The sequence below is a fragment of the Echeneis naucrates genome, chromosome 18, assembly GCF_900963305.1.
Source record: "Echeneis naucrates chromosome 18, fEcheNa1.1, whole genome shotgun sequence".
In the NCBI taxonomy this organism is placed as follows: Eukaryota; Metazoa; Chordata; class Actinopteri; order Carangiformes; family Echeneidae; genus Echeneis; species Echeneis naucrates.
Window position 1 is genome coordinate 534,303 of NC_042528.1, and position 13,242 is coordinate 547,544.

A 13,242-nucleotide genomic window follows, 5' to 3' on the forward strand; every position below is an offset into this window, starting at 1 on the left:
TTGACCTGCAGCCTTGTCGGCGAGGTGAGGTCAGGGGTGGGGGTGGGGGCGGGGTGAGGTCGGGGGTGAGGTCAGGGGTGGGGGTGGGGGCGGGGTGAGGTCGGGGGTGAGGTCGGGGGTGGGGGTGGGGGCGGGGTGAGGTCGGGGGTGAGGTCAGGGGCGGGGCAGGGGCGGAACAGGAGCCTAAAACCAGCAGGTCAGTTATAGTCTCAGGTCTTGGACCACACGCCGGCTCAGAGTCGGAGGTTCTGTTCTGGCTACGTTTGGAGCTGCAGCTATTACAACAAGAATAATTCCCTTTCTTCTCTCCTCAGTTTTGTGAATGGCTGAAGTCGCTGATCCGGGATCAGCGTAACGTCGCCCTGACGGCGTTGCTGGGTCTCCTGTCCATGGTGTGGTTTGGAATATCCTGCAGCACCGCCCTGCCCACCCTCCTCATCCCCTTCACCCTGTGGATGGCCAGTTAGGAGCTTCAGGTCTCAAACTCTTCAAACATTAGAGAACTCTGCTGCACAGGAAGTGGTTGGTTTTAATGTCTGAACATTTAGCATTAGCACTGTTAGCAACCTGGACTGAACAACCAAAACCACAGGTGATTATTTTAAAGTGAACAAAACATTTGAAGCATTGTGCTTTTCCTACTTCAGAATGAGACCGTAAAGGGACCAAAGATCATTTAAGAATGACTCGTTGTTACTGAGGCTGCAGGTTTTATCAGTGTGTGAACTTTCTTCAACAAGAACCAAAAACTGACGTGTCAAAACAAACATTTTTTATTTAATTCTTCATTTTTGATTAGTTTGAAAAAACAATATGAGAGAAGACACTGTTAATGTTTTACATTTTGTCTTGATTGGCCACCAAAAGCATCCAGTTTAGCTCCTAACGGATCAGTGTGGCTGTCTCTGATAATTCACACTGAAGATGAAGACCTTTAAAAACCTTTAAAACACAAATCAACATCAGACAGAAAACCACACCTTTTCCTCAAACCGCTGCAGCAGAAAGGAAACCTTGGAGGTTTCATATGTCTGTCAGCCGCTGAAGCTCTTCTGTAAATATCTGTAGATATTCTCCACAAAATTATTGTTTCTAACAGTCACAAACTTTTGTACAGAATTTATTTTTTACAACGTTGTAGCACGTTATATAGCCTGCTGGTTTCTTTGTAAATAAAGGAAGTGGACATGATGAAGAGTTCAGTGTTGCGTCCAGTGTTTTCTGAGGTTAAGCAGGAGGTCAAAGTTCATCTGGATCAGTGGAGAAGATGAATGAATGAAAGGTCTCTAACTGAAAACAGGCTCTACACTCTGTCGTCCTCTTGTGGCTAAAAATGGGAACAGCAGGAGTGAAGCAAAGACTGAAGGATCATGGGTAATGGGCTGGGTACCAGGACCTGCTCAGGTACAGAAGAAACGCAGTGATTGGTCAGATGATTTTGCTGATAAGTCACTTCCTGAAGCTAACACCCAGCTTGTGTTGGCCTTGATGTGAACTTCATCTGTGGAAACAAAGAGCTGTTTCTTCAGGATTAAACCTCAGTCTGGATGTTTCTCAATTCAGTCTGCGGTTTCCTAATAAAGACTTGGCTATTCTCTCCCTTCTCTGTACAAAAACACAACAGCAACACAACCCTCCACCAAACACACTCGGGTGTCAGAAAACTGTCCTTTGTCTGATTAAAGGACAAGATGGAAGACAATAAAGTGTTGTTGAATCAAAAACACACCTTTCTGTTAGATTTAGGGAAACATGGTTGCAGAATACCTGATGGGTAAAATGAGTTCCTGTACAGGAAGTGATGTCACCTCCTGTTTGTTTTTCTCAGCATTGTTTGGATAACCTGGATCAGGTTTCTTCTCCAGGCTGAGGCATTTCCTAATCCCTCCACTCCTGCCTCTGCCCCCTCCCCCAGAGAATAAAACCCCCTCCGAGGTGACGGCCACACTTCCCTCTCCGTCTCCTCGCATCATGTTTCCTCTGCGGCTGCTCGCCCTCCTCTTCATCTCCACATCCAGAGTCCATCTGAAGGAGACGGAGAGGAAGAGGAAGGAGGAAGAGGAGGAGGACGGAGGAAGAGGAAGAGGGGGGAGGGAGGACAATAAATATGACCTGATCTTCAGCAGGGGGGACCTGCTGGAGGTGCCCAGGACTCTGTTCACACACTTTGGGATTTACCTGGGGGCCGGCAGGTGAGTCTGACATCATCATGCTGTGATCTGATTGGTCAAAGACACTTGAGAACAACAGAGTTCTGACTCTGTCATCTTTCTTTTCCTTTCCTGTCCTCAGAGTAGCTCATTTCATCCCCGACATCATGCCCGTCGTCTCCAGCGACGAGTGTCGGATCAAGCAGATGGTCACCAACACCAGACTGCTGCTGGGAGTTCTGGCCAAGGTACTGCCAATCAGGACGGAGTCCAGAGCTGGTCAGATCCACCTGCTCCTCCTAATCTGGGCTCTGCTGCTCCCAAAAAACAGAACAGATAAACAGATGTTGATTATTGTTTCTGCCTGCAGCTTGTTTGTATGTTGGTCTGTGACGCAGTGACAGGAAGTGTATCTGTCTTCATCAGTGTGGCAGCATCAGAGTGGACTCAGTGGATGACTTCGCCTACGGATCAGAGATACTCATCAACACCAAGGACAAGGTGACCCGGACCAGATCCAAGCAGAATCTGGACCAGGAAAACATCTAAATACCATTTTGAACTGAGGCAACAACAGCACAGAGAAAAAGTCACACAAACCTACAAATGAACATTTTCTGAAGCAAAATTTCAATGCTGAGATATAAAATGGAAATAGAAAAGATGTGGTTCTGATGTGGTTCTTGTCCAGGTCTGCAGCCGGCCGGCCCTGCGGGGGGAGGAGGTGGCCCGGCGGGCCGAGAAGCTGCAGGGCGACGTTTCCTACAGCCTGCTGTGGTACAACTGTGAACACTTCGTCATGTACTGTCGATACGGCACCGTCATGAGCTTCCAGACGTTTCAGGTGACCCCGACACCCAACCAGAACCAGAACCATGACCAAACATCAGCTGGTCTTTACAGCAGAACTCCTGATCAGATAAAGATAGAAATCAGCTGTAGAACGACCCAAACACACGAGAGGAACTTTTCTTTGGAACAGAAGGAAACATTCAGAGTGTGTTTTTAGTTAGTTCCCGTTTTCTGAGTCTGAACTGAGCAGACAGAATCAGAGGACACTTTTTAAAAAACTGTGACTTTGTTATGTAAAACTCTGAATGTTCAGCTCTTAATTTCCTGCTCTGGATTAAAGCCAGTCAGGGATCAGACCTTCCTCTTCATTGGGTTAAGCCTCACTGTTGCAGCAACAGGCTGTGGATGAAAGCTCCATTGTTTGTGTGGTTTTGTTGCAGATTGTTGTCTGATTATGCCCTGATTGCATTGTGTGGTTAAAAGTTTGACGGAGACTAATTGTGAAATGAAGGGCTGAACTTCAGCGGTCACTTAAGGAGTCAAAGGGAGCTTGGTTTTTATTTCAGCTCACACAAATATCTGAGTGGGAAAACAGATTGGATTTCATAAGTAGGTTCAATTTAAACTCTGCAGCTAATTTATGAGAGTTGTCATAAATTAACTTCATAGCTCCGCCTGCTGGTTCTTTATGGGTAAACATTCAAAGGCCAGTTAATCCGAAATCAACTCCAGATCACTTCTCATAAACAGTCTTTTCTTTCTCCATCAGTTCTGTAAGACTGTGAGGAAGCTGTTTCTGAGCCGGCGTGTTGCCAAGGCAACAGCGCTGCTGGGGGCGTGTCTTCTGCTGTACCTGGGAGCTGTGAACACCTGTTCTGGCCTGCTGGCTGTCCTGCTGCCCTTCCTCATCTGGATGGCGTCCTAAACAACGCTGGGCCCGGAGAATAATCAGTGACTCCAGTCTAATAAATATTGTATTTTTCTGAAAGCCTCAAGTTTCATTTGTTTTACTTCATTTGATGCATTCAATGATGATTTATCTTATTGTATATGAACGTTTTAAAATTCCATCATACTAGTTTTTCTGTATTTAAGTTTGTGTTCATCTTTATTTTCTGTTTATGATCTATTTGATTTCATGTTATTGGATTGGAGTTTGATTATATTTATTCTTAATATTATTTTTGTTTTTATCATTTTTATTATTCTATGGTGAAATCACGTATTGCCCCGCCCCCTAGATCCCAGCCTTCCGCTCTGATTGGTTTAGAAGGAGCTAGCGTCACGTCAATCACGCTGTTAGCAGCCGGTTGTTGACAGGTGAAGGTTTTTTGATTGTTTGCTTGTTTAATCTGAAAAAGTTTCAATCGAACAGCGGACAATTTTGAAGGTTGAACGTTTCACCTGAAGGCAAAATGTCGGCAATCAGAGCCGGTGAGCCGTTAAGGAGAGGTTTACCGGAAAAACGGGCGGAAAGGTTTAGCCGGGGAGCTAGCTTAAAGGTTAGCTCCGCTGACCTTTCAGCTAGCCAGTGTTAGCCGTTAGCTCCGGTGTCTAATATCTGAGACATTCTGAGGAGAAGGTTTCAGATTAACGTCCTAATTTATTCCTGAAGTAAGAAGTGGAGGTTTGGGTTAGTTGCTGAAATGAATGTAAATGAAATAACGTCAGCTAAACCTGAACGTCAGTCTCTTAAATGTTTTATTTTAGCATTAGCATTTAGCATTAGCTTGAATCATATTAAGATACCGAATCCGTTTGCTGACAGTCTGATATTTACTGAGATCTACTTTATTGATTCCAAACTATCGAGCTATCAACAATTATCGGCCAGTCATCAGACATAAAAGAGACCACAACATTCACAGGCAGAAAGTTAAAAATATAACAGGTACAGGTGTGTTCAGTAATGGTAAGTATGACGCAGCTTTTTGGGGGTCACCTGTTTGACCTAATCTATATATGTATCTTCAGGTTCAGGAAGTTTGTTGTTTGACTGTTTTGTGTAACGTAGACGCAGACATGGATGGAAACTCCGGGAAGGTCAGTCCACTGGTTGGCGAGGACGAGTTCAAGGCTTCCTGTGGGAAGGAGATGGCTCTGCTGGCTCTGCTGGAGAAGACGGGCTACCACATGGTGCAGGAGAACGGCCAGAGGAAGTATGGTGGCCCCCCGCCAGGTGTGTGTGTGAAAGGCTTTGAACACAGGAAACAGACTTCCAATCAGCATCATGTGCTGGGACTCTGTCATCTTCTGAACTTTAACCATCTTAAGGGTACACAGAGGCTTGACTATTGCTCTGAAAGGGTTACAGAGGGACGTATAATGGATCCTGAAGCCAGCTGAACTCCACTCTTCTGTTCCCCAGGCTGGGAGGGGCCACCCCCCCCTCGGGGCTGTGAGGTGTTTGTGGGGAAGATTCCCAGAGATATGTACGAGGACCAGCTGGTGCCTCTGTTTGAGAGAGCAGGCAGGATCTACGAGTTCAGGCTGATGATGGAGTTCAGTGGAGAGAACCGCGGCTACGCCTTTGTCATGTACACCAACAGGTAACTCAAACACACGGATATATTTCCTGCTGCACTCAATGATGTCACTGAACCTGGTCAGGGTCTGAGGATTCAAACTCAGTCAGTCAGGATTCATCATGATCGATGACATGCTGATGGTTGTGGTCCAGAGAAGCAGCTCAGAGAGCCATCCAGATGTTGGACAACTACGAGATCCGCCCCGGGAAGTTCATTGGCGTGTGTGTGAGTCTGGATAACTGCCGGCTCTTTGTCGGCGCCATCCCCAAAGACAAGAAGAAGGATGAGATCATGGAGGAGATGAAGAAGGTAAACACGGCTCTTGTCTGGTTTTATCAGCAGAGGATTCAGAGGCAGCTGAGGTTAGACCAGTGGGAGGGCAAGAGGAGAACTTCAGGGGCTCAAGACAAACATTCTGCTCTTTGACAAACACAAACTAAGGTTGGTGTCTAATTTTCTGTGTGTCTGCATCAGGTGACTGACGGCGTGGTGGATGTGATCATGTATCCCAGCTCCACAGATAAGAGCAAAAACCGAGGTTTTGCCTTTGTTGAGTATGAATCTCACAAAGCAGCAGCCATGGCCCGGAGAAAGCTCATACCTGGTGACTATTTAAACACACTGCACAGCTTGTTGTCACTGACTGAAGCAACTGTAGCCTTTGTCCAGCAGAGGGAGGTAGAACCCAACTCACTGCCGCAGCGTCTGTAGAGGAATTTAACTGTGTCACCGAAGAGGCCACTTTATCAGGACACCCAACTAAAGCTCAATCAGCAGGAACTAAAGTTCAGCACAGCACAGAGATGGTCGGGCTTTATAGCAGCATCTTAAAATGAAGTGCTTTTAGCTGTGGGGGCTGGTTTGTAAGAGTGATGCAGCCCCCCCCCCCCCCACTTGTGAGCAGCAGCCTGTAAATTGATGGGCAGGATTGCTGCAAGGCAGTGTTAGTCCTCCTCATCTCTGCGGTGTGGCACATTGATCAGGTTTGACTCCACGGGATCATCTTCTTGTTTTATTTGCGAACAGCTGGGTTTTCCTCACAGGACAATGCTCAGCAGCAGCAGTAAGCTCTGCCGCCCTTGTCCGTGTTCAATTCAAACCATTATAAGTTACAAGAGGATGAAAATTAAAATTAAATTAAAGCACTAATGCTCAAGTCAAAGGTCTCTAGTTTGAGGAGAATAAATCAGCACAAACCAGCCTGGAAGAATAAAAGCTCCAAAGACTAGCTGAGCTTTGAGCTCCATAATATCTGCTGCATAACTGAAGGTCATGAGCTGGACCAGGACCAACCTGCACTCTGAGTATTCAGATCCAGTCCCTGGTGAGAAATACTGTGTCAGATTTAGAAAAGCACAGCTGTTGTCAGTCAGAGACACTTCATCACCAAAGACAACGCAGTTGGACCTAAAAAAAACAAACCCCCAAACAACTTAGAAAGGTTCTGTTGTCTGTCAGTGGTCATTTTATACACCAGTAGAACCCTGTAAGTAGGTGACATTATAAAACTATCATGTTGACACTGTTTCCAACAGAAACCTTCCAGCTGTGGGGTCACTCCATCCAGGTGGACTGGGCCGAGCCCGAAAGAGATGTGGACGAAGAAGTCATGCAGCGCGTCAGAGTCCTTTATGTATGTACATGTGTGTGTAAGAATCCTTGATTTGTCCTTACTCTGAGGTGAATTCAGAAAGATAACGAGGCAGAGGAGGACCCGAAAGCCTTTTGACTGCTGGCACAGTATCCCAGTGTAATCTCACTTCATCCTAAAACTTTGTGAAGCCTCCCCGCCTCCAATTCTTTTCTCCTGTGCTGGTCAAAGGCCAGTTTCTTAGGAGAAGCTCTCGGAAATATTCTGCAGCCTTGTTCAGATCAAAGGTGAGGAAGAGTCAAGCATCACAGAGGAGACTCAGGAGCTGCATTTTCTCCAGGGGATCAATTACTCTGGCCGCTTTTACTATAAAAGACTCAGATGTGATCTGAGGGCAACAAGTACAAGCCTACAACACCTCACAGTTCTGTGTAGGAGGGTATATTTAGCCTGGGGCCATAAAACAGCCCTCAGTCATATGTGCTGCTTCACAGTGAATCTGCCAACGATGGAATAAGAACAACTTGTGATTGGAAGATGCTCCGAAACAGGTCATCAAACTATGGAGTGCCGGCTGAGTTTGGAGGGAACGGGGATGTGAGAGGTGAAGGAGGGGAAGAAGAAGAAGGCAGGAAATTCCATGGATTCTCAGAGGACACCAATACTTAATATAGCAGTTGTTCTTGGACTATTTTAGTTCAAGGTTCAGTTCGTGAGGAGGTCGTGTTCAGTCCGGCCGTCGAGTGTGTCCTGAGTAAACACTTCAATGAGTAATACACGTGGCTAAAATCTTATCAGAATAAATCTTTGAAAATATTCCACTGTACAATAATTTGGATGTCCTTGTTGTTGTGAAGTCTTCGCCCGTAGTAATCATGTTGTGTGAATCTGTCCTGGTTTGTATAAACAGCTGTCTGATATCTCACTCTGCAGGTACGTAACCTGATGATGAGCACCAGTGAAGAAACTCTTCGTCAGGAGTTTTCCCGTTTCAAACCAGGCTCAGTGGAGCGTGTCAAGAAGCTCACAGACTACGCCTTCATCCACTACCGCTGCCGCGACGACGCCATCACCGCGCTGAGTATAATGAACGGGGCCCAGATCGACGGAGCCAAGGTGGAGGTGACGCTGGCCAAACCGGCAGGGGTCAGAGACGGGAACGGGGTCGGGAGGAGGAACAGCAGCCGGTCGTACCTGGGAAACGGTGCCGGAGGGGGAGGGGGAGGGATGTATGTTCCACACAGGAGTGATGGAGGAGTGATGGGAGGATCTGCAGACGGATATACATCGCTGTCGTCGCTCTCTCCGCTGCCACTACCGCCCCTGCCTCATTTTGGGAGCCCCTTTTTCCCAGGAGCAGCAGAAGGTGAGGAGGAGGTCAGTGTGGGTGGGTGGTGTAGAATAATAATTAAAAAAAAAAAAAAAAAATCAATATCACAAAAAGTTGCTGAGCCACAGAACCGAGTCAGTCTGAAGTGTGTCTCAGCAGAAAATCTGTTAGTTTCAAGGTCATAGAACTGACTTTGTATTCATCCAATAATTCATTTCATTATTGCATATGCTTCAATGATTTTGGGCTTTTTTTTATCTTAACTTTTGTCTTTTCTGTCACACATTGTCTTTTTTATTTTTGTGGCCTGTTCCATAAAAAACTACTGTTGCTGTATCTCCCCACAGCAGATATGGATGTTTTGTGTATTGATGTGATAGCAACATGTAGTTCTTCTTTAACTGAGCCGTTTCTCTTTGGTCTCCTTGAAAAACGTCCCATTTCCTAATTCAGCCACTTAAAGAACCAGAGCTGAATTAGAAAGTGTGAAGTATGAGCTTTCTAATGAACTCCACCTCTGGAAGCAAACACCCCACCATCCTATTTTTCTGCTGGTTAAAAACAGACTTTTGTCTCATAAATTACACATCACATTCATCAGGTCTCACTCGTGTGTTGATACAGCCACAATGTTAATCTGATGAAGAAGGAAAACACCAGCTTCCTGACGCCTGCAGCCATTTCTGAAAATGAGAGCCGTTTTGAAGTTAATTCTCCTGCAAATGGACTGTAAAATATTTATGAGAGATTCTCCATCACTCCATGTATGAGAGAGGGAGAGATAAAAGATGTGGAGAGATTCAGAGGTCGATTGATGAGAGACACTCCAGAGAAAAGGAATTAAATATGATACACGGTGGAGAAAACAGACCTCCTCAGACATGATGGAAGGTTTCGTTTTAAAGGAGAAATTCACTTTACGCTCAACAATGACAAAGTTCAAAGTGTTTGTAAACAGATTAAAGGTCCATATAGTCTAATGGTGGCCTGTCTGTCTCTGTGACAGCTGACAACCTGGACAGGGGCATGTTCCCCCTGTTTCCTGGCACCGCCCTCTCCCCCACCAGCCTGCTGTCCCTGAAACAGAGTCAGATCGGCTCTGCTGTCAGCCTGCTCGAATACCACTGCCGCAAAAACTACTGGACACAGCCAGAGTACCACCTGTACTCCACACCGGGACAGGAGGGAAAACTTCTGCTTATCTACAAGGTCTGCACAGCTACACCTCTCAGACAAGTGTACAGCAGACCAACGCTGTTAATGTGTGCAAGAGGCTGTGTTGTTTCTGGAGCCAGAAAGCTCAGAGCTTTATGATTTAGATTAATCATCACTTCAGGTTACTTCACGTCAGCTCAGGCGACCTCCACTGACTTTATTTCAGCACCACCTTAGTAATGTCCCATCTCATTACTTCTTGTTGTGCTTCTCATCAAAACTTCTTTTTCCTTCACTTCGCTTCATTGAACTTTACTGTGCGTATGTTTGTGTGTATGCAGGTTGTGATGCCATCTACACGAAGCACCTACCTCCCAGACAAGCTGTGTCTGCTGGTGGATGATGCCAAAGAGCTGGCTGCTCAGACCACCCTGTGGAACCTGGGTACACACACACACACACACACACACACACACACACACACAAATGAGTTTACACCAGCACAGGAAGTGGCAGCTTGCTGTTGTCCTCTTCATGAAGAAATGGTGAAGCCCCCCTACGTCTCTTCATGTGTCTGGGTTACACAGATGTTTGACTGTTCCCACAGTTAAGACCAGTATAGTAAAAATGAACATGTCCAGTTTCATGTGACATGAATGAGCTGAAGCCTCTGACCTGAATCCAACCTGAGCATCGTGTTGTTTATAATGCCTGTACCGGCTGCAAGGACAACACATCCGCTGAAACTGAGATTATTCTGACAAACCACATCACCTGCTGTCTAAACAGACTCCAGTCATTATTCACCTGTGTATCCACTGGAACACTTAGACAGAAAACAAAAGGAAGAGATCCAACTGCTGAAGAAGGACCAAACCTTTGAACCCCCCTACCCCCAGGTGGCCCTTTAGATGCAGCTTTATGAAAGATATTTATCTGGAAGTGGGTGATTTTATTCCAGCTGAGACTCTGCAGAGGAGCACAAATGATTCGCTGCAGTTTTCATTTCTCACTGTGGACGTTTTGTTTTTCAGTCCCATCAGGCACCGTGCTGCTCAGTGAATCTTTGAGGCATGTCAGTTCGAGTTTGATCAAACCATCCTGCTCCGGTGACATTCGAATAATCCCCCATCATGCCGTTCACTGCTGTTTAACTTTCTGCTTCCTCTCCTGAACATCATCTCCATGTCTGAAGCAGCAGAAGTGGAGCTCTGCCAGTCTCTGGAGCCCGGAGCTTAAGTGCAACGTTAATTCACCCTTGGTGCTGTAAGAGGACTCAGAGGCTTCACAAATAAAAACCACAGAGAGAAAGTGAATCACTTCAGAGCACGAGGATGGAAGCATGATTGTGTAGCTGCAGCTTCCTCTCAGCGCCCGGTCTGAGGCAGTGTGCGCCACCCAAACACACGCAATTTAAAATGTTTTTTTGGACAAGATGTCATGTAGAAAGTGGGGACAGGAAACGTAGTGAGCGGCCGGGCTGCTGGAAGTCTGACCTGTGGTGGACCTTGGCTCTTACACTACAGCTCCAGAGGAAACTGATGATCAGCTCCTGATCAAGAAGAAAACACCTTCCTGCCTTCTGACCTGAATGTGGCACAGGAGGTGGTCTGCTTCTTTCTTCTGAGATGAAACTGTTGAAATATAAAATGAATGTTCAGGTTCTCTCTGTGAGGAGTTCAGGAGTTCTGTTTCCACTGTCAACCGTCCTCATGCTGTCTGACGTGTTTCAGTCAAACCGTCAGCCTGAGGACACAGTCAGCTGAGCTCAGTAAACTTTCTCTTTTATTGTGTTCACATTTCATCATGATCACACAATAAGTAAATAGTTAACATGATGACTCACTTCTCAGTCACAAATCATTAGCTAATGATCAACTCTGTTCAAAAAATCCTGATTTGGTGTTAATTTATTAATTTTAATCTGAAATGTTTAACATGTTTGATTTTCCTCCTTTTAATGTTTTCTGGCTCTGTCACATCTGATTGTCTTCATCTCCGACGCTCACTCCCCCCTCACTTGTCTCCTTCACTCTCAGCTCACATTTTTCCTCCTCCTTCAGACTCGTTGTTTCTGGGCGGAGCTTCCTGTGACTCCCCGAGCAGCACATCTCCTCCCCTCGCCGTCCCGTCTGCCCCCAGCCCTGGTCTGCAGACCTTTAGCGGAAGGCCCTTCTCCTCCTGCCACCCTGTCCCTCCTTCTGCCCCTCCCCCTCCCTTCCCCATCTCACTCCCTTCTTCAATCTCCCCCCCTCCCCCCACTCTTCTCTCTTCTCTGTCTGCCCTCACCCCCCCCACCTCCCAAACACAGAGGCTCTTCTTCAGCTCCCAGACGCCGTTTTACTGACGGTGAGAGCAGCGGACCTCGTCACGCCTTCATGGTTTCCACCAGTTCTGTCTGAAACTGATGTCACTTATTGACCCGACAAGTTCATCCTTTAGATCTTTCTTCTCTCCTCCATCACTCCTCCATCTCTCCTCCTCCACTCCTCTCCTGTCTCTCCTCCATCTCTTCTCCATCTCTCCTCCTCCACTCCTCTCCTGTCTCTCCTCCATCTCTCCTCTCTTCCCCATCCCCTCTCCTCCATCTCTCCTCCATCTCTCCTCCATCTCTCCTCCATCTCTCCTCCATCACTCCTCCATCTCTCTTCCTCCACTCCTCTCCACCATCTCTCCTCTCCTCCCCATCCCCACTCCTCCATCTCTTCTCCATCTCTCCTCCATCTCTCCTCCATCACTCCTCCATCTCTCCTCCACTCCTCTCCTGTCTCTCCTCCATCTCTCCTCCATCTCTCCTCCATCTCTCTTCCTCCACTCCTCTCCTCCATCCCCCTCTCCCCATCCCCACTCCTCCATCTCTCCCCTCCTCCTTGTCCCCTCTCCTCCATCTCTCTTCCTCCACTCCTCTCCACCATCTCTCCTCTCCTCCCCATCCCCACTCCTCCATCTCTCCCCTCCTCCTTGTCCCCTCTCCTCCATCTCTCTTCCTCCACTCCTCTCCTCCATCTCTCTTCCTCCACTCCTCTCCTCCATCTCCCCTCTCCTCCCCATCCCCACTCCTCCATCTCCCCTCTCCTCCCCATCCCCTTTGCTCCACTGGATGTTTTTCATGCGTCCTCTGTGTTACATTTAAGCAGTGACATTAAGATGTGATGTGTTGTTGCAGGAGGCAGCGGGAGGATGTCGTGCATCAGAGGAGGTGAACCCAGGGGAGGAGGAGCCAGGAGCAAAGGCAGGACTGTGTTTAGCACAGTGTTTTTGTGACACGATGCCTCTGGCTGACTTCAGACGGGTGAACTGCTCTCATCTCCATCTGTTTGTCTCAGCTCCCTCTGTTTTATCTCTTTATCTCAGCTAGAGATGGAGGGAGGGAGGGAAGGATAATATTTAGATTTTGATGAGCTGCTCGGCTTATTCTCTCAATCACCTCTGATAAACTCAACAATGAGCAACACTGTTTAGATTTCACAAAAATGCCCAAATCCAACAGATAAAGCGTCTCCATCAACCTCTGTTAAATGTCAGCCTCCCTCTCTCCAGACTTCCTCTCTGTTACCATAATGCCACAGCAGGGATGCAGGGGTCACACACAAAACCTAAAACACACTTTTGCCTTCATATGTAACGGATTTTTGTTCAAATCCACAGAAGAATGAATTTGTTGCTTTAAAGAGGAAAAATAGTGTCACGTTTTAT

At 46.9% G+C, this 13,242-nt stretch overlaps 3 protein-coding genes across 3 annotated transcripts in view; all 3 read left to right on the forward strand.

Moving 5' to 3' along the window:
• LOC115058705 (lecithin retinol acyltransferase-like) overlaps nucleotides 1–1,197 on the forward strand; it is a 4,671-nt gene extending 3,474 nt beyond the window's left edge. Inside the window, exon 3 of the mRNA XM_029526172.1 lies at nucleotides 315–1,197. Coding sequence (XP_029382032.1) covers nucleotides 315–467 — 153 coding nt within the window. The 3' untranslated portion in view covers nucleotides 468–1,197. The remainder of the gene's footprint in view (nucleotides 1–314) is intronic.
• Nucleotides 1,198–1,377: 180 nt separating this feature from the next.
• On the forward strand, nucleotides 1,378–3,867 carry lratb.2 (lecithin retinol acyltransferase b, tandem duplicate 2). Its single transcript, XM_029526891.1, has 6 exons — nucleotides 1,378–1,404; nucleotides 2,092–2,192; nucleotides 2,293–2,398; nucleotides 2,577–2,651; nucleotides 2,842–2,994; nucleotides 3,712–3,867. The coding sequence occupies exons 1-6, from the start codon at nucleotides 1,378–1,380 to the stop codon at nucleotides 3,865–3,867; spliced, it is 618 nt and encodes a 205-aa protein (XP_029382751.1).
• A 1,097-nt stretch (nucleotides 3,868–4,964) lies between these two features.
• Nucleotides 4,965–12,810, forward strand: rbm46 (RNA binding motif protein 46). The gene is made up of 10 exons (XM_029526892.1): nucleotides 4,965–5,127; nucleotides 5,311–5,491; nucleotides 5,623–5,779; nucleotides 5,945–6,074; nucleotides 7,006–7,103; nucleotides 7,995–8,427; nucleotides 9,398–9,600; nucleotides 9,888–9,990; nucleotides 11,610–11,693; nucleotides 12,713–12,810. Exons 1-10 carry the CDS (start codon nucleotides 4,965–4,967, stop codon nucleotides 12,808–12,810), a joined length of 1,650 nt encoding a protein of 549 aa, XP_029382752.1.
• Nucleotides 12,811–13,242: the final 432 nt, after the last annotated feature.